General features: G+C 43.2%; 4 protein-coding genes and 1 long non-coding RNA gene across 8 annotated transcripts in view; 2 read left to right on the top strand and 3 right to left on the bottom strand.

Annotated features, from left to right (window-relative positions):
• The first annotated feature begins 655 nt into the window (after positions 1-655).
• Positions 656-5,335, top strand: dhrs7 (dehydrogenase/reductase (SDR family) member 7). The gene is made up of 7 exons (XM_046864784.1): positions 656-1,105; positions 2,956-3,108; positions 3,201-3,307; positions 3,381-3,620; positions 4,418-4,540; positions 4,677-4,892; positions 5,024-5,335. The coding sequence occupies exons 1-7, from the start codon at positions 976-978 to the stop codon at positions 5,069-5,071; spliced, it is 1,017 nt and encodes a 338-aa protein (XP_046720740.1). The 5' UTR covers positions 656-975; the 3' UTR covers positions 5,072-5,335.
• Positions 2,044-3,331, bottom strand: LOC124395906. 3 transcript variants are annotated; one of them, XR_006927700.1, is made up of 3 exons: positions 3,195-3,331; positions 2,884-3,080; positions 2,044-2,541 (listed from the first exon to the last, which is right to left on the bottom strand). It is a non-coding gene; the product is annotated as an uncharacterized LOC124395906 (long non-coding RNA). The 3 variants fall into 3 exon arrangements; XR_006927699.1 differs by having other exon boundaries at positions 2,879-3,080; XR_006927697.1 differs by having other exon boundaries at positions 2,868-3,080.
• Positions 5,336-5,483: 148 nt separating the features above from the next.
• Positions 5,484-15,689, bottom strand: pcnx4 (pecanex 4). Its single transcript, XM_046864773.1, is given in 11 exon segments — positions 5,484-6,098; positions 6,198-6,384; positions 6,726-7,920; positions 8,053-8,413; positions 9,876-9,998; positions 10,554-10,654; positions 12,366-12,889; positions 13,533-13,715; positions 13,987-14,289; positions 14,291-14,743; positions 15,571-15,689. Coding segments are annotated over 11 exon segments (3,696 nt in total). The 5' UTR covers positions 15,585-15,689; the 3' UTR covers positions 5,484-5,846.
• A 2,363-nt stretch (positions 15,690-18,052) lies between these two features.
• trmt5 (tRNA methyltransferase 5) lies at positions 18,053-20,992 on the bottom strand. Its single transcript, XM_046874132.1, has 5 exons — positions 20,967-20,992; positions 19,314-19,924; positions 19,096-19,224; positions 18,348-19,007; positions 18,053-18,245 (listed from the first exon to the last, which is right to left on the bottom strand). Exons 1-5 carry the CDS (start codon positions 20,975-20,977, stop codon positions 18,199-18,201), a joined length of 1,458 nt encoding a protein of 485 aa, XP_046730088.1. The 5' UTR covers positions 20,978-20,992; the 3' UTR covers positions 18,053-18,198.
• A 277-nt stretch (positions 20,993-21,269) lies between these two features.
• The window catches only part of slc38a6 (solute carrier family 38 member 6), a 16,814-nt gene continuing 12,332 nt past the window's right edge, over positions 21,270-25,751 (top strand). For both annotated transcript variants that reach the window (XM_046837833.1, XM_046837841.1), the window contains exons 1-5: positions 21,270-21,555; positions 23,510-23,637; positions 24,277-24,350; positions 24,600-24,652; positions 24,790-24,829. In XM_046837833.1, coding sequence (XP_046693789.1) covers positions 21,463-21,555; positions 23,510-23,637; positions 24,277-24,350; positions 24,600-24,652; positions 24,790-24,829 — 388 coding nt within the window. In that variant the 5' untranslated portion in view covers positions 21,270-21,462. The remainder of the gene's footprint in view (positions 21,556-23,509; positions 23,638-24,276; positions 24,351-24,599; positions 24,653-24,789; positions 24,830-25,751) is intronic.

The raw sequence follows: 25,751 nt of genomic DNA on the forward strand, positions 1-25,751 counted from the left end.
GGAGTGGAAGATCTGCTATAGAGCTCCAACCCTATTGAACACCTTGGGATGAATGTGAACACTGACTGCACCCCAGACCGCCTCACCTCACCTACATCACTACCTGTCTTTACTAACATTCTTTTATCTGAGAGAATCTGCACAAATCTCCATAAGCACACTCCAACATCTGGTGAAACATCTTCCCAGAAGAGTGACTCTTACTATACACACCACTTCATCAAGAACAAGATCATGTTAAATCCTCGTAACTACTACTGAATATACAGTTGTGCAATCATTAATACATTTTTCTTATTTATTTTGACGTTTATCTAAAGCGGTGCAATGTACTGTATATTAAATCCGTTTTTTATGTAGTTGAAATCTCTTCAAAATGATTTACACACAAACACACATTTGTTGGCTGCGCAAACAAAATCATACATTATATAATAAATTAAACTGCAAGATAATTTAAACGTGTTAATAATCAATTAATAATAAATGATCAATAGTAACAATAATAATAATAATTATTATTATTATCAGTAGTAGTAGATCTGTAATGAAGTATTTCTATCAGTTTGACCATCCTAGTAAATAAAAGTTTTAAATGTGCAGTTAAAAAAAAATTGTTTTACTTCCGACAACACTGATGACGTATGAGCTCGTTGTTTTTTTTTTTTTTTCAACTATATTACAAGAGTTTTTTTTTATTTAGAAAATAAATGTTCTTTTTATTGTTGTTTATACAAATCTTAACAATAAGTCCGCGAATTAAACAACAAAGACAGACAGCGGCAGGTTTTAATCCCGGAAGTCGGGTTCGGACTTTGAGTTATTCCCCCTTCCGGGCTAGGGTGTACACGCGCCGCATAGTCAGGTGTTGCGGTTGAAGGTTAGACAGGTGTTTATAGGAATCCTGTGGTGTTGTGTGAGCGGAGGCTGATGTGGTGACTGAGTGTGTGTACTAGTCTGTAATGAGAGGAGGAGATGGAGGTGTGTGTGTGTTCTGTGCTCTTGCTGTGTGTGGGGATTTATCTGACACTGCAGCTTCTCCGCTTCATCATCGCAGATGCAGATTTCACACTGCTGTGGGCCGCTGCAGTGGGGACAAGACCAGGTAATAATCACTGCACTTATCACTTCACTCATACCACACATCATCGCACTCATCACTCACCCCACTCATCACCACCACCACCACTCTCATCACTCACCCCACTCATCACCACCACCACCACTCTCATCACTCACCCCACTCATCACCACCACCACTCTCACCACTCTCATCACTCACCCCACTCATCACCACCACCACCACTCTCATCACTCACCCCACTCATCACCACCACCACTCTCATCACTCACCCCACTCATCACCACCACCACTCATCACTCACCCCACTCATCACCACCACCACTCTCATCACTCACCCCACTCATCACCACCACCACCCCTCTCATCACTCACCCCACTCATCACCACCACCACCCCTCTCATCACTCACCCCACTCATCACCACCACCACTCTCATCACTCACCCCACTCATCATCACCACCACCACCACTCTCATCACTCACCCCTCATCACCACCACCACTCTCATCACTCACCCCACTCATCACCACCACCACCACCATTCTCATCACTCTCCCACTCATCACCACCACCACTCATCATCACTCACCCCACTCATCACCACCACCACTCATCACTCACCACCACTCACCACTCATCACCACCTCCACTCACCCCACTCATCATCACCACCACCACTCTCATCACTCACCCCACTCATCAACACCACCACTCTCATCACTCACCCCACTCATCAACACCACCACTCTCCTTACTCACCCCACTCATCACCACCACCACTCTCACCACTCATCATCACCACCTCCACTCTCATCACTCACCCCACTCATCACCACCACCACTCTCATCACTCACCCCACTCATCACCACCACTCTCATCACTCACCCCACTCATTGCCACTTTATCACCACAACTTACTCACATACCCCACTCACCACCGTCACACTCATCACTCACCCCACTTATCACCACCACTCACTCACATACCCCACTCATCACTCACCCCACTCATCACCACCACTTACTCACATACCCCACTCATTGCCACCACCACACTGCATTAACCATCACACTTACCACCACTCTCATACCCCACTCTATTAACCATCACTTTCATACCCCACTCCATTAACCATCACTTTCATACCCCACTCCATTAATCATCACACTCACCACCACTCTCAGCTTTCATCATCATTTCATGTGTACCTATTAGATGGAATTAAACACTTCTACACCAGAGCAGTGGAGGGCTAAAAAGTGACTGAACAAAAACCTAATATAAAACAGGCTGGAGAGCAGAGTTGGATTAATAATGAATCCTGGGTGTTAATACGTTCTCCTCACTGCATGCTCCTGTGTGTTGCAAAACACCTTCACATCCGTCCTGTTGAGCTGGAAATCACACTGCAGTGTGTGGAGTTTAGCAACAACTGCTGGTGAATTTCTTTACACACTGTGTGGAAATAGAGAGAGGGAGGGAGAGAGAGAGGGAGGGAGAGACTGAAAACTGAGAACAGGTTTAACAACACACAAGCTACAGAGGAAAAAGAAAGACTAACCTGAACATCAGTCATATGATGAGCTGAAATAAATAAGCATTCCTTGGATGTATATAGCATTTACATATACTGTATAATGCGTGCACGTGTTTTCAGGAACATGATTATTTTGCAGTCTATCTATTTGTCTGTCTGTCTGTGTCTATCAGTCTGTCTTGTGGAAAACACTTATGGCAGATCTTTAAGGGTTCCCTCAAGAAAAATAAACAGAAGAACTAACATGAAGAACACCTGACTTGTTATATCTCCATCCATTTACTCATCTGTATATCCCTCTGATTGTCTCGGTCTCTGTGTGTGTGATGTAGGCATGGCTCTAAAGCAGAAGGTGGTATGGATCACTGGAGCATCCAGTGGGATCGGCGAGGAGCTGGCCTATCAGCTGGCTGCTGTCGGAGCTCGACTCGTGCTGTCTGCACGACGAGAGAACGAGCTGCACAGAGTCAGGAGGAAGTGTTTGGGTAAAGATGAAGTGTTTACTGATTTTATTTCTTCATATATTCTAGGTATATTCCTGATCATGATGGTGTTGTTTTTGTTATTTTACCCTCAGAGCTGTCCTCTTTAGAAGAGAAGGATATTCTCGTTCTTCCCCTCGACTTGTTGGAGCGATCGACTCACAGAGAGAAAACCGACGCTGTTCTGCAGCAGTTTGGCCAGGTGGGGATCTAACCAGTATTTCTATTATTATTTTACAAGTGCTGATTTGTAAACGTTATGTGTTATGTTGCAGATAGACGTTCTGGTGAATAACGGTGGGCGGAGTCAGCGCTCTCTCTTCATCGACACGGACATCGATGTTTATGGCGGTCTGATGGAGCTCAACTTCCTGGGAAGCGTCTCACTCACTCAGCACGTCCTGCGGCACATGATCTGCCGCGGCGACGGAATCATAGCGACCGTTAGCAGCATCGTGGGCCTGGTGGGGGCGCCGTTGTCCACCGGATACTCGGCCAGCAAACATGCACTGCAGGTGAGAGAGGGAAAGATGCAGACATGATGGAGAGAAATAAGAGATATACGAGGTGGTACCAAAGTTTCGAGACTCTCTCTATTGACAAGAAAGTACTGCATTTACACACTTAAAATAGTCCCCTTGCTCAGCAATACAGCACTCTGGAATGTGTCCAGACAGTCTTCCTTTGGAAGAGTGTTAAGCAGCTTCTGCGATTCGCGCTGGATCTCCGCAGTGATGTAAAAAAGGCGACCTTTGAGCTGGATCTCTATCTTTGGGAAGAGGGCGAAGTCCGCAGAAGCCAAATCTGGCCAGTAGGGTGGGTGTGGAGGTGAGATCATGTTGTTTCCGGTGAGAAACTCGAATATAAGGAGAACTTGGTGACGGTGCATTGTTGTTGTTAACGCACGTTGTAAGAACAGCACCAGCTGCACAACTCCCCATTTACACAGGACAATGACTTTTCGCTCACTGAATAATAAAAGTGGGTGCTCCCTGTGACTGTGCATGCACCTTGTGCTGCCTTCTGTTAGCGTGTTACAAAACTAGTCTCTAAGGTTTTGATACCACCTCGTATATACAGTGCCTTGTAAAAGCAATCACACCCTGATCAATTCCTATGCAAGATATTTTCACAAAAATCATTGATTTTGAGTTCCAGTGTTTTTCAAATCAATTATTGAATGAAACTGAATGAAATTTTAGTGCACTATTGATAATTCAGTTATACGAGGTTATTGGTGAAGGGGTGTGAATACTTTTAAAGGGTAGATTGTATATCAATACATTTCTGCTTTTTTTTCTTCCCTCTCAAGGGTTTCTTTAACTCCCTGAGGACCGAGCTGACAGATTACCCAAACATCACCATCAGTACCATCTGTCCCGGGCCGGTCATGTCCCAAATCGTCAACAACGCCTTCACTGAGCAAGTCAACAAAGTAACAACAAACGCACAATAATGGGGCATCTCTATTTCTTCTCATATACATCACATTCACATAACGCACAGCCTTATTGTAGCAGCGATTGTACACGTATATGTACTTATTATATTCTTACTCTCGCTGTGTGAAGTTGATGTCTGACGCTGGAGATCAGTCCCATAAGATGTCGACCGAGCGCTGCGTGCGTCTGATACTGGCCGGTCTGTCCAACCGTGTGAAGGAGATGTGGATCGCTCAGCAGCCGTTCCTGCTCTTCTTCTACTTGTGGCAGTATACGCCCACCCTCGCCTGGTACATCACCAACCTGTTCGGCAGGAAACGGGTGCAGAACTTCAAAGCTGGACTGGTAAGAGAAAAAGCATGCTACACACCTTGACACATTGTAGGTTCAGACTTCCTGCTCTTAGGAACAGTGAGTGAATATTTCTGCATGTACTTCCTGTTGATAATTCTTTAACTAATTTATTTATTTTGCAGGACGCAGACACGGCGTATTTTATCAAGCCTAAGGACAAGACCAAATGAGAACCTGCGCTGATTAACTGTACTGTAGTGCTGTATATGTGACTGGATATATTTGGTGCAAAACTAAGTAAACACCCCCCCCCAGTTTAGCTACACATGCGTTAACTCTAGTTTGCAGGCTGGTTTTGAGCTCCGGCTTCCTGCTTCAGAAAAAAAGCAAATTCAGCATGTGAGATTTTAGATTTTTCTACAGTATTACATTTTTGTTTTGAATTTTCTCAGATAAATAAATAATTTAAAAAAAGTAAGTGTGTGCACTACAAAGCTGGGTCTTTACTGTGTTTTTAAATTTCATCGTTTTAGAGTTGACAAAAAAAGGAGGAAATTTATGGTTAAAGCTGAGGTTAACTGTCAGGACTGGTGTCTGTTTTCTGTCTAGTCATTTTTTTTAAGAGAACTTTAGAGAAGTGCATTAGTTTGACAATTCAGTTTATTTTGTAGCTCCAGTAGAAAAGTGCTGCTGAAAGGTTGGAAAAGGCGGAGCATTAAAACAGCTTTAACACTCTTTCAGTATGTCATAACCAGAAGGTTAATGTTGTGTGTTTGAGAGTTTGTGTTTAAATGTTTGAGACGTGCGATTTGTGTTGATGTCCCCCATTTATACACACAGAGGCTGAAAATCTCAGTTCATTAGCTTACACTCTTCAGTCAAAGAGGTGTGTGTGTGGTGAAACATGCATCAGTTACAGATGTGTCCTGAAGTCATGATTGTCATGAATGAATAACATGTTTGCTGCACACACTAATTTGAATTCTGACATATTTATGGACACAGTCAGAAGCAGGTGAGGTGTGTGGGGCTGCAGGAGTAGATAGGGTAACCCAGCGGTGGCTCAGCAGCCTGCACTGTCAGGTTCCTCAGCAGGAGTGTGTGAGCCTGAATGCTGTAGCGCTCCTCGTCATCGTTGGTGGCGTAGAGCAGCTCCCAGGATAGATTGGCCCACTGACCGCGCACACACTCCTCACACAGCGCCCCCAGCTGGAATACACACTCCTGCAGCGACAGCACGCGGCCCGTATATGAACCCTGTGCAGGGAGAAATCAGAAATAGGGTGATAGAAAGAATGTAAATCTGTAAAGGGGTGTGACTGAGGGGGGAAAAAGAGAATGTAAAAGTGTGATCACCATGGTGATATCGTGGCCAAGTGAGAACAGGAAGGGTTTCTCCTGTAGAACTCCATCGTGCCAGCCTCTCTCTGTTGCCATGCCGATGAACCAGTGATGGTGATAATGATGCAGGGTGGAGTGAAGCTCCTCCTCACTTTCCATTGGCCCTAGAGATGCCTGGTCTATCAGCAGCTTTACACTGTACCTACATGCATACACACACACTTTTTACACTTTTATCACGACTAAAGAAATACATGAAATGTTTTCGCTGTGGCATTAATTTTTGTTTTAATTTAAATTTTTTTGTGTGAAATGACACACCCACCCACAAACAACCACCCACCTACACCCCCACACCACAGCCACACACACCCTCTAACTCACACAATTTACACACCTCCACCCACCTAGAAACCCACATCCATCTACACATCCACCCACCTAGAAACCAACACCTTCACTCACTTATGTCCACACATCCAACCTCCCACACTTACACCCACCTACTCAACAACCCACATCCCACCCACCCAGAAAGGTTACCTGAAAGCCCTGAGTGTGAGCTGATGCAGCTCGGTATTTTCTCGGAGCCAGTCTAGTCCTTCGTGCCACGCTGCCTCTCCACAGTAAACCCTAAAAACGAAGCTGGCGCTTGGCACTGAGAGGTCCATACCTAATGCCAGTGCGCAGGACAGCGCCACCTGGCTGTACATCTCCATTAGCGCGCTGTCCTCCTGTAACGCCCGACACACACTCTGTTCATCCTCCCCATCCCACAATCCTTCCATCACTAACTGTGCCAGACAAAAACGAAACCATTCATCTGGAAAGGAGGGCCTGAGTGGGTGGAGCTTGGAGGTGGTAAAGGGGGCAGAAAACCAGGATGTTGGAAGTGAGAGGGCTTCAGAATGTTTTGAGGAGAAGTTTGGCGGGTTGGTGTGATCAAAAGTTGCGAAAGGGGCGGAGCTAACAGGCATGGCATCATCTTTTTCCTTATCGAGGCTGACTCCAAGCCCGAGAGGGCGAAGTGTGGGTAAAGATGCCAGAGCCATGTTTTCATACAGGCTGTGAATTTCTACAGAACCCGGAAGAGACGTGTGTTCTTCCTCTGCTCGTAACATCATCCTCCTCACCGGCTTACGGACCGGGACCGGCCCGAAAAGATCGTCCTCATCCGACCAGTCAGACAGCGAGGATAAGCTGCTCCGCCCCCTCAGCTGCGGAGACGAGGAGGAATCGAATTGGCTATGAGAGACCATGCCCAGTTTGGCATCGTGTGACGTGGGCTCAGGCTGCACGGCATGCTGGGAGCTCTGCAGCGAGTGGGACTTCACTCTGTAGGTCCTGTTCTGGACCGTGTGATGCAGCAGAATCCAAACCAGCGTCTTGAGGAAGTCAGAACGGAGCTGGCGGAGGTGATCAGGGGAGTCGATGATGCCGGTGAGGACGTTGCGGGCATCCGAGTAGACGGTGACAGGCAGGAGGGCGCAGGGGGTGAGCGCATTCCCCCAGTGAGGGTTCAGGAAGCGCAGGAAACGCCCGGGATGCTCCAGACGGTCAAATGCTGCCTCAAAAACCTCGTCGACTCGCCGGGCTTCCACTGTGTGACACGACGTCTCCTGCAGCTCCAAACCTTTAATGTTGACCGTACAGTAACCATAGCCTTTCTCCAGAACGCTGATCCACACCACTCGATCCTGGAACCGGCCCAGGAAATGAGAACCAGGAGAGTAAGCACCTGAGGCCGGAGAAAATCACAATATTACAGATTACAAAGTGTAAATCCTTTTTTTTTTGTTTGTTTGCTTTAAATAAAACTGCACTGTAAAGGTGGTGTTGCATAAAAGTATTTAAGTGCCGTCCTCCTCACCCAGCACTCCGCTAGCAAATGCATGCGCTAGTGCTGAGGCTAGCCTAGTGCAGAGCTGCTGGTAGTAGATGGAGTCAGGGCACGGGCAGGCGGTGCCCGGTGTTCCCGGCCACGAGCGCAGGGGTCTGGGGAAAGCGACCAGAAACACGGGCAGAGTGAAGAGTGGCAGGAGAGGAGCGGAGAGCAGCGCTGACAGCATCAACACGGCAACCAGCAGTGGGAAAAGTGCCACGTTCAGTGCCAACAGTGTGCCAGCCGACTGACGCCGCTGCTTCGTCTCCGTCCACGATGTGATTAACACAGTGAGAGAGAACTTCAGCTTTAACAGGAACTGAGAGAGACGATCGGACACCAGAGATACCTGGGCAAGAGGACAAGACAGAGGTTTGCCATCATGAATAGAACACACACACACACACACACAGACACAGACACCAAACACTAACATACACTAACCGCTAGGGATAGGTGCCGAGAACCGTAATTTTTTTTAAAAGGTACTAACTGGGTCAATACCGGACTACCAATAAGCTTCAGGTTTTGTTCGATATTGTTATCGATGTTTGCGTTGTTTTATCTCTGTATTAGCTCTACATTTTTTCTTCTTCTTTCAGCTGCTCCCATTAGGGGACGCCACAGCGGAATATCCTTCTCCATACCACTCCGTCCTCTACATCTGCCTCTTTCAAACCCACTACCTGCATGTCTTCCCTCACCACATCCATAAACCTCCCCCTTGAGCTTCCTCTTTTCCTCCTTCCTGGCAGCTCCATCCTCAACATTCTCCTACTGATATACCCCATGTCCCTCCTCTGAACATGTCCAAACCATCTCAATCGTACCTCCCTCACCTTGTCTCCAAAACGTCCTACATGCGCTGTCCCTTTAATTAAACTCATTTCTAATCCTGTCCATCCACGTGACTCCTAACAAACACCTCAACACCTCAACTTCTCTTCACAAATCACAATCTCATATACAAGCATCAAAGTCCATGGAGACTCCTATCTGCCTCGTCCGTCAACCTGTCCATCAACACTGAAAATAGGAAAGGGCTCATAGCCGATTCTTGATGCAGTCCAACCGACTCCTTGAGCCAGCCTGTCGTTCGTACTGCATACTTCACTGCTGTCACACTGTCCTCATACATGTCCTGCACCACCCTCACATACTTCTCTGACACACCTTACTTCATCATACAATACCACAACTCCTCTTTCGGCACCCTGTCATACGCTTTCTCTAAATCCACAAACACACAATGCAACTCCTTCTGACCTTCTCTATACTTCTCCATCAACATTCTCAAAGCAAATCATGCGCCTGGGTTGCTCTTCCTCGGCATGAAACCATACCATTGCTCACAGATGGTCACCTCTTCTTTCAGCCTGGCTTCCACTACTCTTTCTTTTAACTTAATGGTGTGACTGATCAATTTAATTATCCTGTAGTTACTGCAGGCCTGCACATCTCCCTTATTCTAAAAAACCAGTACCAGCACACTTCTTCTCCCAATCATCCAGAAAAGGAGAGCGCTATATTTATTATTTATAACTTATGGATACAAACTAAAACTACCATCCACTATCAGTTGACCTCTACTGTACTTCAGATATGTTGTGATGTGGTATACTATGGTATTTCTATTTAGTTAAGTGATTTGTAAACTTTATTACTAAAGTTCAGCAGAAATAAAATAAATTTACCCACATTTTTCACATTGTCTTTTTGGACCAAATTATAGAGAGTGGTATTGCTAACGGTATCGATAAGCCGTACATCCATACGTATATCCATAAAATGTAAACCAATACCCTACTCACCACTATAAGCTGCACTCCAGTGCCCAGATCGTGCCACTGACGCACAACACCTCCTCCATCAGCCAATCTCACCATCACCACCACCACGATCTGCAGGAGAGCCTCCTCACTGCTTTGCCACACCTAACACAAGGTCAAAGGTCAGGCATTCGTGTTCAAAGAGCTGACATTGAGGTGTGATGTATTGTTACTGTCCAAAGTTGATTATTTTCCTACATCTGCATGCAGGACGTTTCCTCTTACTTCACAGACGCAGCACATTGTTAAGGATTAGAATTTTTATTTATTAAAAAGTAACATTTTTTACATTTCTAGTTACACCTAGTCATCAGCCTTTCTTTAGTCTCTCTGGAAGACACAGGGCAGATAATGTCCTGAAGATGTTGGGACAAACTTACAGCTTCACCTTTTCACGTGTCTGGAGTCTCCAGTGCCAAATAACCTTTCAGGACAACAATTTGTCAACGCAGTTCCTGTGACCGAGCCGTTGCTATAGACACGATAACGCACCAGATCGAGCGCATTGATATAAACCCGAGCCATTGACGATACGACCGAGACGCTAATGCACCAGAGCGAGCAAATCAGAGCTGCTGTTAAAGAGAATCAATAAACACCTTCTGAACAATCACAATCCAGGACTTTATTTATACTGGTGTATTCAGGTGAAGGACGTACCACTCTGAAGGCTCGTGTGAAGCCGATAGCCAATGCCATGGTGTGTAAGCTGTACAGGGATGCATCCGTGGCCAAAAAGCCAACCATTGTTAAGGGACACACTGAAAGTCACAAAAAAATATATAAAAAAAAAAAGAGTGAGAGATATGGAATAATAAGATGTATAAAAATAATTATAATAAAAATTAGAGGTCGACCGATTTTACCGATACTGTTAATCACGTTGGATCGTACTTGCCTATTAATCAACGCATAGTTTTTAAATTGGATACTGGATTCTAAACAAACAAACAACACTCCAGAGTACTGAAGTTTATTACAAAAATAATTTTAAAAAATGTACTGCATCATGAAAATGTGCTAAATGAAATAAATATGAATAGACTAAATATAAAAAATTAAATAAAATTGTATAAATAATAAATTATGATAATTAATATAGCGTTCTCCGTGCAGCATGCAGTCTCACGTGTAAAAACAAACAGCACGTGTCATTGATTCGCCTCTACAGGCCGCTCTTGTAGTTACAGCAGACCTTCTCACAGCCACTCTAGCACTGTATATAATGTAACCAGGAAAAACTATCAATATGGATTTTTGCCGAGAGTTCCAGCAATCAACTATCAATGCATATTAATAATCCATATTCATCGATGAATCGGTCAACCTCTGATAAATATTTTTTTTCAATAAAGCTGTTTGAAAATGTTAGCAAAATTGCAGGACATATAAATTGATTGAAACGCAATAAAAATATATTGTAGAATAATTAGGGCTGCCAATCAATTAGAATATTTCATCGCAATTAATTGCACGATTGCCACGAGTTAACTTGTGATTTATTGCAACTTACTTGGACACTTATCTGTTCTAAATGTACCTTATATTAATATTTTTAAAGTTTTAATACTCTAATCAACATGGGCATGGACAAATATGGATGCTTTATGCAACATTTATGTTTATTACACTAATCTTTATTATATTGTGGTGGTTACATTTCAAACTCAACATAGATCATAAAGATATTATTCTATAAAATATTTTTGTAAACATTTGAAAGTAATTATAATGTTTAAAATGACGTAAAATCATCAGGACACCAAACGGATCTTTTGCTATATTTCCACACGGACAGTTTTAACTGATTTTGGTGTTGATTTCAGACTTTGCGCATCAGTAAAACAAATGTTTAGTGATTAAAAATGACTTTTCGGTGGAATAATTTTATTTCTATCTAAGTAAAGATAGAATGTCGCAAATAAATGTGTGTTGCATTGAAGGTTTAATTTCCCTTCTATCATATTTATTTATTTAGATTTTAATAAAAAACGGTCAAACAGAAATTTGCGCTGCATTAATTGCGTGTTAATAAAACCAGTGCACTTAAAATGAATGTGCGTTAATGTATTATTAATGCGTTAATTTTGACAGCTTCAATTAAAATAATTAAATAAGAAATTATAAACATTAAATATAGACTTCTCAGTGCAGCGGGCAGGTTTGCATGTAAAAACAAGCAGCACGCAGTGTCAGTGACTCGCTGCTAGAGGCCGCTCTTGTACTGACAGCGGACTCTTCACAACAACGAACACAACCCGGAAAAACTATCGATATTGATTTTTGCAGATAATTCCAGCAACTAACTATTGATGCATATTAATAATGCATATTAACCGATGAATTGGTCAACCTCTAATAATAATAATATTTTTAAATAAAGGTTTAAAAAACAATAAAAATATATTGTATAGTAATATAGTATGCAAAACTGCTACATAAAACATGAGAGAACACGCAGACAGTCCTCACCCAGGTTAATAAGCACTCGGCGGATGAGCGAGGCGACCCACAATCCTCTGCTGCTGTTCACGAAGGCGTGGACGCTGCTGACTCGTTTGGGGTAGAGAGGATTGAGGACGAGTCCCCCTAACACACACGCACCCTGAACCTCCCTCAACACACGTGTAACAACAAACAGAGCGATAAGGATCCAGCCAATCAGAGCCTGAGGCTCCGCCACAGTGTCACATGATCCCTGGGAGTCTCCCCCGGTCACGTTCCACCCCCCTGCGGGACAGATGAGGTGCAGCAGAGCCGCTTCGGTCATGGCCACCGTGAGGACGAGGGCGGAGAGCGGGAGACTCCACCAACCCAGGCTGAGAGAGCGAGTGTGTGTGTCACTTTTCCCGCACCGTAACAATACGATGACGTGCGTCAGGTCCTGACTGAGGATGAAGCCCGTCGCCACGGTAAAAAGGACCACGCCCAGGGATGAGGGGATGAAGAACGTGGAGATGGAGATGCAGACGGAAGACAGGAACATTAACACCAACCTGGTGGAGAATCAACAGGTTCTGAGGTGAAGGTCTGTATATAATTATAATATATAACTAATAACTAATATAATATATAACTAATATTTTTACTAATATTTAATTAATTAATAATATAACTAATATTTTGATATAATTATTACAGATGTTTACTTTTACTACTTATAAAGTGACCAATAATTTCCGACCAATATTGTATATGTTGTTTGATTTCTCCTAGATAAACTGTTTCTCAAACACGTTCTCTCAGCACCAATGCTGCTACGTGAATATGACCCATCACAGCACTACATGGACCGAGGCGTGTCCTGAGAGTCATAGAATACAGATTAACATGGCAGAGGTAGAGCTGCATCTTCCTTGATACAGAACAGGAAAAGGACGGTTGATTTTATTACATCTTTTTTTTTTTCACTACAAAAGAGTGTTTTTTTTTAAAGGGCCATACATTACAAGTCAGAAGGCACTCAAGTAAATGATAATTGCGTCAAATCAAATCGAATGGAAATCAGAACACACTGCCTCGTAACAGTGGTGAATCATATCACATCAGATGCCGCTTTAATGTAGTGTATCGATGGCTATGCATCGAGATGCGAATCAGTTATGGAGATGCTCATCCCTAGTGTGTATGTATACGTACCTGTGATTGGTGGCCATTGCCGATCCTCCCAGTGTGTGTATGAGGCTCTGCTCCATGATCCATAGCACCAGAGCATCGAGAGGTGGCAGCATTCCCAAAGCCCACAGTACAGGCAGCACCATGAACAGTACATGCATCACCTGACTGGCCACCTGCAACTCAGCCACACCCCCTCCGACACACCTGAGCATAGGTACATGAACAGGCTGATCTGGGATCTTTACATGGCAAAGGGAATGTTAGAAAGACAGGGCTTTGTGGGTGTGACTGGGCATGGTTTGTATACGTGGGCATTAAGAAGAGATGAGGTCTGTAATCATATCATACCACTGTTTATGGAAATCACTGTGTATCGATTAGAGCACAAATTGTACCTAATGCATGTTTTAACTGAAATTAAAGCAGTCATATGTAAATGTTTGTATAGTTTTAAGGATTATGGGAGTTTCTATACCTGAGTGCCAGATCCACGGCAATGAAGCTGAAGATGTACAGCGGCCTGGTGAGTGCAGTGATCTCGTACGTGTCCTGCGGCTGGAAAGTGGCCGTTTCTGCTGCTGTGTTGACGATCAGCGAGTACTCCCCGATGCACAGAGTCACCCAGCTGAGGGCAAACACCGGGACCACGGCGCCGTCGTTCCCGAAAACGAAACTCAGACGATCGGGCAGGAGGTACCACGTCCCAAACCCACACATCGCCCCGGCCAGTGCCGTATGAAGCACCACGTTAGCCATGAAGCGCTTCCCTGGGGCCACAGCGCACGGTCTCGGGTCCTGCGCACCGCGTGAACTCCACTTCCTCTTCGTCGGCCATGACGTTGTGTCCCACTGCCAGCCTCTGGACGGCACCGGTTCTCCGTGCCACCCACTGGGACAGGGTCTGAAGCACTGTGCTGAATGCCAGCATCAGTACCCCGGACAAGATCCCAGCCCCGAAGTCATCAATCACCCTGAGCTGAAAGAGTAGAGTGGCCACCCCACCGAGGAGCCACGGCATGAAGAACAGCACCACCTGGTGGATGTAGACATATGGAGGAGCGCAGTAGCCCAGTTTGAGTCTCGGGCCCCCCAGAACTGTCTGAGGGAAGCGCTTCCAGAAGAACTCCTGCTTGTAGTCGTTGAGCAGCGGCACGTCGGGGCCCATGATGAACGCCAGAGTGCTGAGATTCCCACCGGCATCTTCTTTTACCAGGATCGCTGAGAGCTGCTCACTGAGGAACACACACACAGGAGAGGATCATGGTGCTGAAAACGTAGTGGCTCACACACTACTGAGCAGGACCAAAAAGCTCGGAGACTCCTGCTTCAGCTCCAGTTCACCTGAAAAAACATTAACAAGACGATCTCTGTGGGTTCGATGGATGTCCATGTAACATAAAAAAAACTGTCCAACTCCCACCACAGGAGCTTCTAAGTCACATGACTTCCCTATCAGCGGAAAGAAGAATGAATCAAAACACAATCAAAGCCCAGCCTGGTTTATGCTAATCTACCGCTAACTACGTATCTATGGCAACAAAACAGCACGTTTAACCTAAACCTGAACGGGGGATGTACAGAAAGTAGTATTATTTTTAATAACACATTAACATCGTCACACTAAGCAGTATTAAGTACATTTAGAACATTTATACATTATTTAAAAAATGGAAATTTAACCTTTAATCAGTCACGCTAACCAGTTAGACACGATTAGTTTTTCTCCCATCCGTATTCCTAAAATCCCGCCCCCTGCGCTCGGATTGGTTAATACAGTCCCGCCTCTTAATATCGATTGGCTGTAAGGTTCCGCTTCCGCGTCAATGCTTTCACCTGCCAATCGTAATACAGGAACACAGGTTTACCCGAAAACAGGTGGGAGCAGAAAAATGGCAATGGAAAGGCGAGGTACAAAACAACCGAGTTAGTTCTTTACCAGTGAACCGCTGATGTGGTGTTTTTATTTAAATATTCAACCATCAACAAAATACGACTTAAAAAAAAAAAGTAATTAAAAAAGCTAAGAGCGAGATGTTAGTGTAAGGGTTTTGTCCGTTACCTTTGCTGAAGCATCCATTGTTTTCTACCGCTGCTGCAGCTAAGAGACCATTGTGGGCGGAGCTTGAAGCTGGAGGAGCTGTCAGTCAAGAGAATGATTGACAGTGGCCACGCCCATACATGGCTTTAGGGAGCTTTGGCATTAAATGCGAATACTACAGTAAATACATATCAGCCCAGACAAACAATTTCCTTGAAATTATTCACAAGGATTTTTTTTGTGGATTTGAATTAGATTATCATATAGATGATTGTAGGGAAGTCCTAAGAGGCCATGTATTACAATATGTTTTTTCTTGTTTTGTCGTTATCACGACTTAATTTTTCCATTATCTCGACATAGCGAGTTTTCTCGTCATCACGACTTAATTTCCTTTTTTTTAAGGTTATTACCCATGATGCTGCCTGTAGAAATGCTTCTATGCTGAACATACAGAAAAGTTCATTTCTGATCACGAGGAAACAATGTTTGTTTTGTCAAAATCACAAGAAAATCAAGTCGTGATCATGACGAAAAAACTGGCGTTATATCGAGATAACGAGAGAATTGATTAATCGTGATCATGAAAAAACAGGACTTAGGACTTCCGTATGATTAAATACAAATCAAAATATACTTAAAATAAAAATAAAATAGTGATTAATTTCAGTGGTGGGCCTATTATGTACATTTACAGCAATAGGATTTGAACTCACAACCTTCTGATTAAAAGTTAAACATCTTAACCACTGAGCTACAACCCTTCTCCCTATCAGAATTACTGACTTATGTTTTAATATATTTTAGTCCACGAATATGTATTCAATTCTTAACTCAATGGTTAGGGTTGCACAAGCCAGTGCACTCTTAGTGCAGGTCCCAAGCCCGGGTAAATGGGGAGGGTTGCGTTAGGAAGAGCATCCAGTGTAAAAACATGCGCCAAATCAAATATGCGGATCACTAAAGATAATTTCATACCGGATCGGTCGAGGCCCGGGTTACCAACGACCACCACAGGTATCGTTAGCCAACAGGGTACCGGTGGAAGTTGGGCTACTGTTGGCTGAAGGAGGAGAAGGAGAGGAGGAAGATGTCTACAGAGACAGCAGGGAAAGGAGAAGTGTAGGAGAGTGAATGTTCGGGTTGGTACTTTAAATGTTGGCACTATGACTGGTAAAGGGAGAGAGGTAGCTAATATGATGGAGAGGAGAAAGGTAAATATGTTGTGTGTTCAGGAGACCAAGTGGAAAAGGAATAAGGCCAGGAACATTGGAGGTGGGTTTAAACTGTTTTATCATGGTGTGGATAGAAAGAGAAATGGTGTTGGGGTGATTCTGAAGGAAGAGTACAGTAAGAGTGTAGTGGAGGTGAAGAGAGTTTCTGATAGAGTGATGAAAGTGAATCTGAAAGTTGAAGGGATGATGATAAATGTCATCAGTGCTTATACCCCACAAGTGGGTTGTGAGATGGAGAAGGAAAAATTCTGGAGTGAGTTGGATGAAGTGGTAGAAGGTAAATGAATGAATGATTGGTGATTGGGGAAGACTTTAATGGGCATGAAGGTGAAGGGAACAGAGGTGATGAGGAGGTGATGGGTAGGTATGGCATTAAGGAGAGGAATGTGGAAGAGCAGATGGTTGTAGATTTTGCTAATAGGATGGAAACGGCAGTGGTGACGGCGTATTTTAAGGATCACAGGGTTTCCTGTTTGCAGTGGTGATGGACAGGTTGACGGACGAGGTCAGACAGAAGTATCCGTGGACTATGATGTTTGCAGATGATCTTGTGATTTGTGGTGAAAGTAGGAAGCAGGTTGAAAAGAGCCTGGAGGGGTGGAGGTACATGCTGGATAGAAGGGGAGTGAAAGTCAGTAGGAGTAAGAGAGAGTACATGTGTGTGAATGAGAGGGAGGGCAGTGGAGTGATGCGGTTGCAGGGAGAAGAGGTGGAGAAGGTGGAAGAGTTCAGGTACCTGGGGTCAACAGTGCAAAGTAATGGAAAATGTGTTAGAGAAGTGAAGAAGAGTGCAGTCAGGGTGGAGAAGAGTGGCAGGAGTGATTTGTGATAGAAAAGTATATGCAAGAGTAAAAGGGAAAGTTTATAAGACTGTGGTGAGACCTCCGATGTTGTATGGATTAGAGACAGTGGCATTGAGTAATTGACCTTCACAGTGAAGTCTGTGGGCTCCTGTAGCATCAAATCCATGTGGCTCAAAAACTATTAAGGTTAATAAAGATGATTCTGCTAGAGATGATGTATGTGGGTGGTGGGTGCAGTTGTGACTACAGTGAAAAGAGACTTGTTGAATTGTGTTTATTGGGTTTCCTGCTTTTGACATTCATTCTCACTGCATGATTCATGTGTGTGATGCAGCACTCTGTTATACTGCGTTTCTCTAGTATATTGATGGTTTCTATAGCCGTGGCATCATAATGATGATATTAAGAGATGGATTGATTCATGTAGAACACCACTAATTAATACTGATTAACAGTGAGCAAGTGAACAGTGGTAACTTGTTTATTTACAGATTTAAAAAAAAAAAATTAAACATTATAACTCAATCATTATGAGAGAATAAATCTCTTCTTTAATAAAACAAAATCGTAACAAAGAATGATTCTGATTGTCCATATGGATGAGTTTATTATCATGTCTCGTATTTTGGCCTCTTCGGAGACGGTTCTTCTGAGCATCCTGGAGCAAAGAGACAGAGGTTATAAAGTATTAATTTGTGTGTGTATGTATGTGCGTGTGAGAGAGAGAGAGAGAGAGAGAGAGAGAGAGAGAGAGACCCACCCTCCTCCACCCGGTCTTCTCCATACAGGACATCTTTCGGCATGCTGAAGCTCACACACATCATTTCCTTGTTGGGCGCCACGTTTCTAACCATGTGCACTTCACTCCTTCCCTTTAGCGAGGTCCCTAACTTGAGTTCAGCTCGTTCCAGAACGTCCCTCTCGGGCTCGTCCTCTTTGGAGAAGCCATAAACGTGCAGCCTTGGCAGGACGTGATCGTCAGGATTCGGGTCACCCTCACCTCCCCTCAGCAAGCCCCTGAAGGCGTCCAGGAAGTCGAGAGCTAATGCTGGCAGGTTCATGATCACGTGGATAGCGGATGAAGAACCCGAGCTCTTGATCAGGTCAGGGAGACGCTCTCGCATCGGACCTTGGATGAACTCCCGGCCATCGAGGTTAAAGGTTGTGACCTTGGAGTCGACCTTGTTGAGCTTTGCGTTGTGCTTAAGCCACTTGTAGGACTCGGGATTGAGGTCGTTGGCAAAGACGGAGCAGCCACGACGCGCTGCTAACACGGCAAATGGTCCGACTCCGGCGAAGACATCAAACACCACGTCACCTCGGCGAAGCATCGACACCACGCGCTCATGCTCCGTGCTGAGTCGAGGGTTCCAGTACACGCGTGAGAAATCAAACTCGTACGACACGCCGTTCTCTTCACCTGGAGAAAGAACGAGAACATGAGACCTATAATAAAAAGGAACACACAACGAGACGTCCTTCCTTCCGTCAAATGCTTTCTTTATTACACACCTTTGCCACCATGTCGTTTTCTCCAGCTAAAACCTCCATCTGAAAGTTTCTGTAAGTCGAGTCGATGGTGTTGGTTTTGTTCACTACAGAGGTAACGCCCGGGTTCTTGTCCATGATTACCTGACCTGTGGGATTGCATATCATTTAAAATAATTATTACAACAGAGTTTAGGCCTATACCACAACCCGGCCGTGTTCCCGCCCCCTTTTTTACCTATCAGATTTTTGTACGCCAACTGGTGGTCTCTGAGATTCATGTGAGCGATGTGGCCAACTCGGCTGAACCCTGAAGTTACGTCAAGCCCTTCAGGAAGCACTGCGCGTAGCACCTCCTCGCTCTTCAGGTTCTCGTACGTCAGCTTGAGCGGGTAATGTCGGATCTCAGGCTCCACCCCCAATGCCTTTAGTGCTGCTGACTCCTCCTGGCTAAATGATTCGGCCGATTTGATTCTTTGAGGATCCAACAGTAGCAGCCGGTGCTCGCCGTCTGTCTCCTTCCCCTCGTCATCGTCTACAACACGTTTGAGACCCGGCCTCTGCAGCGCTACCTTCTTCAGACTCTTGACGAGTCGGTTGAGGATGCGGGTGGGGATCCGTATCGCAGGAACCACGACCGTCTGTGTGAAAGCGTCACGATCCAAGACAGTCATCCCTCGTGTCACAGCGGGGGGCTGGTACAGGCTGAGCTCAGGGTCCGTCATCACCGACTGCACGCGCAATGCGGAGGGGAAACAGCCCTCAGACGCTGTGATGGGACAGGAGACGAGGGGATGAACTCCAGCAGGGTGAGGAAAATCAATCAGAGCGAGCAGCCTGCCAAGTCTCCTGCAGTGTCAAAAATCGCACACACACACACACACACACATCTGAACCTACAATTTTTATAGGACGGACAGGAATAAAAAGGCAATCATTTGATAATTTGGTGAAAACTAAGCGTATTTTATTCAACGTGTGTCTCATTCTTAATTTCATAAGTGTTCATTACTAAAAGAAACAGATTCATTTATTATGTTATTAACACTTCTTCTCCTCATGTTTCATTGTTGTTGGAGATTTTTATCCCCAAATGTAAAAAAGCAAAACAAAAAAGGCTACTCCTGTTAGGGGTCAGGATTCATCTGTCTCTATACCAGTCTGTCCTCTACATCTGTCTTTTTCAAATCAACCACCTGCATATCTTTCCTCACCATATCCGTAAACTACCGGTATGGATTTTTGCAGATTGTTTCCGCTAAGGAGGTCTTAGCGGGAACAATCGGCAAAAATTCATACCGGTAGTTTTTCCGGGTTACATTACATTACAGTACGAGAGCGGCCTCTAAAGGCGAATTACCGACACCACGAGCTGTTTGTTTTGGCACGTGAGACCGCGCTGCACCTCATTCATGTTAATTCATAGTGCATTAACTTAAGTTAACTGATCAAATGAAAATAATGTAATGCATCAGTAAATGGTGAAATTTATAAACAATAATCAAAAGTTAATGTTACAAATATAATATTTTTTAAAACATTATTTCACATAAATCCAGTCATGCTTAAATGGCTAATGTCTTCACAAAGCCCATTGCGTAAAAAGTAAATTTATTTTTGTAACAAAGTTCAGTACTAGTTTTCATGGAGTGTTGCGTTTGTTTGTTTTTAATCCAGTATACATTTTAAAAAGTATCGGTTGATTAATCGGTGATCGGCATGTACAATCCAACCGAACTTTCGGTATCGGTAAAAAAAAAATAGTTTAAAATATCGGTCGACCTCTACTAATTATAATACCCGTGAATACACCGCTGCTGAAATAAGCTGTATGTTTTATTTAATGTATCAGTAGGGCATTACTGGGAAAAAGTAAATAATTACATCTTACAATGAAATCATTTCACATCCAATGATTCTCTATAGGAGAAAAAATACGAAATCGTTCCGGTGTATATTAATAAATTGATACATTTATACTGACATAACTACGTCACTTATACCCCATGTGAATTTACTACTAATAATTTGTTTCATGTTGCAGACAGTCAAACTCCGCTTCTTACCTTAACATTCCCCCGGCTGCTCACACATGAGGGGTTTCCTTTGACGTCATCTTTTGGCGACACGTTTCCCCTTTCTGATTGGATGAGAGCGGCGAGAGCGTCAACGTCATCCACTGACGCGTAAACAGTCCAGGTTGTCACATGATCACAATAGCTAGAAAGGCGAGCGGATAGATGTAGAGGACCCGCAATCAATCTTTACTGGTATGTATATATGTTAGATATAGTGATTTTTTTTTAAAGAATGCGCGGCTTGTAGGAGGTAATAAAGCGTTTATCTGAGGAGAAAAGAAAGACAGAAAGGTAGAAAGAGAAGTGAAAATGAAAACAGAGATAGATAATACAACGGTGCAGAGTGAAGGAGGATATCGGGCAGAAGAAGACGGAGATGAGACAACGACACTTCTGGGACAGGTAACACACACACACACACACGGACTGGGATAAATAATGTGTTCCATGTGTTGTTATTTAGAAACGGAAAAAAATGTCAAGTTTATTTCTATAGCGCTTTTCACAAGACATTGTCTCAAAGCTTTACAGAATTGTAAAAGTTAAGGTGAAGGATGTGTATTTATTTCTGATGAGCAGCCATGGCGACTGTGGCAAGGAAAAACTCCCTCAGATGTTATGAGGAAGAAACCTTGAGAGGAACCAGACTCAAAAGGGAAACCCATCCTCATTTGGGTGATATCAAGAGTGTGATTATAAGTCTTTAAACAATACAGAACACTGGAGAATGAGAGCTAATTGCATGAGCACTGGAATGTGTGATTATGAGTAATGTCCTTCCTTCAGGAGCTACTGAGCACCTCATAAAATAGCTCAACATTTGAGTTCATCACCGATCCAACACCAGCTTCTCCATGCCAGAGCCTTTAAACACTCAAAGAGGTCCAATTTCCAAACTCCACATGAAGTCAGATACAAATAATGCTGGTAGGTCTTTAGATGGTTCGGGATGTTTGCTGGCTCGGCATCTAGTTCTTTAGAGGTCCACAATCCTTATGAGGTGGGACACGACTGGAAGCTGGCGCAACCTCAGGATGTCTCGGGATGGGGAGAGAAAGAGAAGCAGTGGAGAGAAATTAGTGTAGCTGCTGTTCATAATATTAACAAGCACAAGTTGATAATGTGAATGTGATCAGATGTTCTGGAGCACAAGGTTATGATGTGATGTGTGTTATGTGTAGGCTTTGCTAAAAAAGATAAATGGGAGCTAAACCATTTAGTGTTTTGTAAGTAAGAAGCAGTAGTTTGTAGTCGATTCGAAACTTAACAGGTAGCCAGTGCACACACACACATATATATATATATATATATATATATATATATATATATATATATATATATATATATATATATATATACACACACACACAGTCACAATTTGTTGTCATGCGCTGTGTATTCCTGCTGTGTGTCTGAGTTTGTGTTTGGACATGGTACTTTGTGGTCAGTACAGTCACATGCAGCTCTTGTGCACTTTGCACTTTTTTTGCAGCTGTGTTCTTGCTGAACTTTTAGTTTTGTCTGCTTTGTGTGCTCTGATGATGTGGGTTAAAAATCGCTCGGCTGCTGAAACATGTCCTGGTCAAATGTGTTTTTAAAGAAGTATATCGTTCGTTTCCCTTTTTTTCCCAGAAGGTCGAATGTCTCATACACTGGTTAACATTTCTGCTGACTGTCTTACTCAATACTAATGATAATAACATGAATAATAATCATAAAAAGAATTAGAGATGGCACTGATCTGATTAACATTTAATTGCCAACAGAATGTACTTCTATTTCTCAGTAATGTGAGCAACATGTAATTACAAATTAAATAAGAAGCGGCATATTTATAAGTAGAAGACACAGTAGTGTCTATAATACAATATAATGCAGTAAAATGTACAGAATGTTTATCAGCATGATGGCAGGAGAAGTTTGTGGATTGGAGATCAGAGAGGAAGAAAAGAAAATGAGTGTTAAATCCTGTAACAAACAGAAGAGGGTGAATTAGATTGAATGATACCCGATTTTGGCTCGCTGTTAAAAACGTCATTTGTCACTAATTATTTAACAGGCCATATGTTTTAAATGATAAACATGATTTAATCTAGATGTGCCACTCCACCAGATGCAGAGGGTGCAGAATGCAGAATCTCATGTCCATGATGTGTGAAGAAAGATTTGAGAGTAACAGTGATAAAAAAATGCGAAATGTTCACGTATCTCATTAACACTCGGGTCAGAACCTTCACACGAATGTGCGTCATTTACGAGAAACGCCCTGCAGCTTCTACACACACACACACACACACACACACACACACAATAACTATTACTAATACTAATACTATTAACTCTATGTGTGTTTCAGGATGGTCAGGTCTCCTCAGGTTCGTCCTCTTTTATGTTCTCTGTATTTAATCTGATGAACGCCATCATGGGAAGTGGGATCCTGGGGTTAGCGTACGCTATGGCCAGCACAGGCATCGTGACCTTCAGGTGAGCTGTACATCCTACTGCTTTAATGCGTTAAACATATCAGAAGACGGATGACTTGATGAGACAGGATTAGCAGCAGCTGTTCATTTACTATAAGTTTATCTGCAGATCAGATGAAATATGAAGCTGTGGAATGTGAAGGTGTTTCCTCCTGCCTGAGCATTTGATGAAAATGAACATTTGGCTAAATAGATGGTGCTTGCGATTATAATTAATAATAATTTTAACATTTTAATTTGTGGCAATAAATCATTTTATATCAGAGCTCATTTATTGGTAGTTATCGTAATTAGTTTTTAGTTTTATTAGTAAATAAGGAGTAAGATTTAACGTCTTATTATATTTTATACACAGTATATCATTTTTGTTTCAATTATAAAGGCAGCATATTGCCAATAAAAATTACAAAGTTTAAAAAATATATATAAATAAATAAATGATACACATTTACATTCTGAGTACTGTATTAGTTTTACTTAAACATTATTAATATTATTTACAGTTCCATATAGAGCTGTGTGTTGCTAAAATTGTTTCAGTAAGTTCACCCTAAGCATGATATACATGTGTATCACGTGCACATACACACACACACACACACACACACGCTGTGTTAAAGTGCCTGTGTGTTGTGTGCAGTATTTTGTTGTTGCTGGTCTCCAGTTTGGCCGCCTACTCCGTCCACCTCCTACTCACCCTGTGTGACCAGACAGGTGATATGACCTTTAACCTCAATACTCTTGCATCTTCTAACCCCCAAATGCCCCTGGTCCTGCTGCCGAGGATTAATATTCTGCTTTCACTCTAACACCATTCTCTGTGTGTGTTTTTGCTTCATGTTTATGAAATATTCTTTTCTTTCAATCTTTCACATCTGTATAACTTTATATAGTATAGATGTTATTTTTGAAGAGTAGTAATGAGTTCAGTGATAAAATAATGTGTGTATTATTCGCATGTAGGCTTGAGCTCGTATGAAGGACTGGGAGAAAGAGCCTTCAGCAAAGCCGGAAAGGTATGCAGGCCTTAATCGTCTCCTACACCTTATCTAGTGCACTACACGCATAACAGGGAGAGATTTGGGATTCAGGGCTGCATGGCTCATTACAGAAATACTCTGTTTACATCTCAGTGTTTGTTTTTCTCTGTAAGGTTCTGGTGGCATGTACCATCCTCATCCAGAACATAGGGGGTAAGGAATCACACACGCACTATAAAATACACACACACACACACACACACACACACACACACACACATATACACACACATATATACACACACACACACACACACACACACACACACACACAGTAATCTATACACAAACACACACTGCATATGCACACATACAGACTGCACATATGCAGTACACACATACAAACACACAAAGCATGCTACACATATGCTGCACACTCACACACACACTGCACACATACACATTATACACAGCAGTGGTGGACAGTCTTCTTCTTCTTCATTCGGCTGCTCCCATTAGGGGTCGCCACAGCGGAATATCCATCTCTATACCGCTCTGTCCTCTACATCTGCCTCTTTCAACTCAACCACCTGCATGTCTTCCCCTGGGTTGCGTTAGAAAGGGGTTCTAGCATAAAACATGAAGGAGGAAAAAAAGAAGGCGAAGGAGGAGGTTTATTGACGTGGTTTTCATAAACCTCCTCCTTCGCCTTCTTTTTTTCCTCCTCCATGTTTTATGCTAGATCCCCTTCCTAACGCAACCCACCCCATTTATCTGGGCTTGGGACCAGCACTAAGAGTGCACTTGCTTGAGCAACCCTAATGGCTGGGTTAGTGGTGGACAGTAAAGTAAATGTAATTAGACTTAGACATACTTTATTGATCCCGTGATGGAAATTACTGTGTTATAGCAGCAGTTTACACAAACAGTAATCTGTACTTTACTGCAGTATTTCAATTTGGGGAGACTTTCATTGTAACTTCACTACATTACAATATCTTATACTTTTTACTCCACTACATTTTGTGAAATCAGTCATTGGTTTATAATTATGAGGATAAAACCAACTGACCAAGCACACAGCAAGCCACCAATCAGGGTAGAGTGCTGTTTTGAACATGTGATTGGCGCTTGG

This window comes from Silurus meridionalis, chromosome 2, assembly GCF_014805685.1.
Source record: "Silurus meridionalis isolate SWU-2019-XX chromosome 2, ASM1480568v1, whole genome shotgun sequence".
Taxonomy (NCBI): domain Eukaryota; kingdom Metazoa; phylum Chordata; class Actinopteri; order Siluriformes; family Siluridae; genus Silurus; species Silurus meridionalis.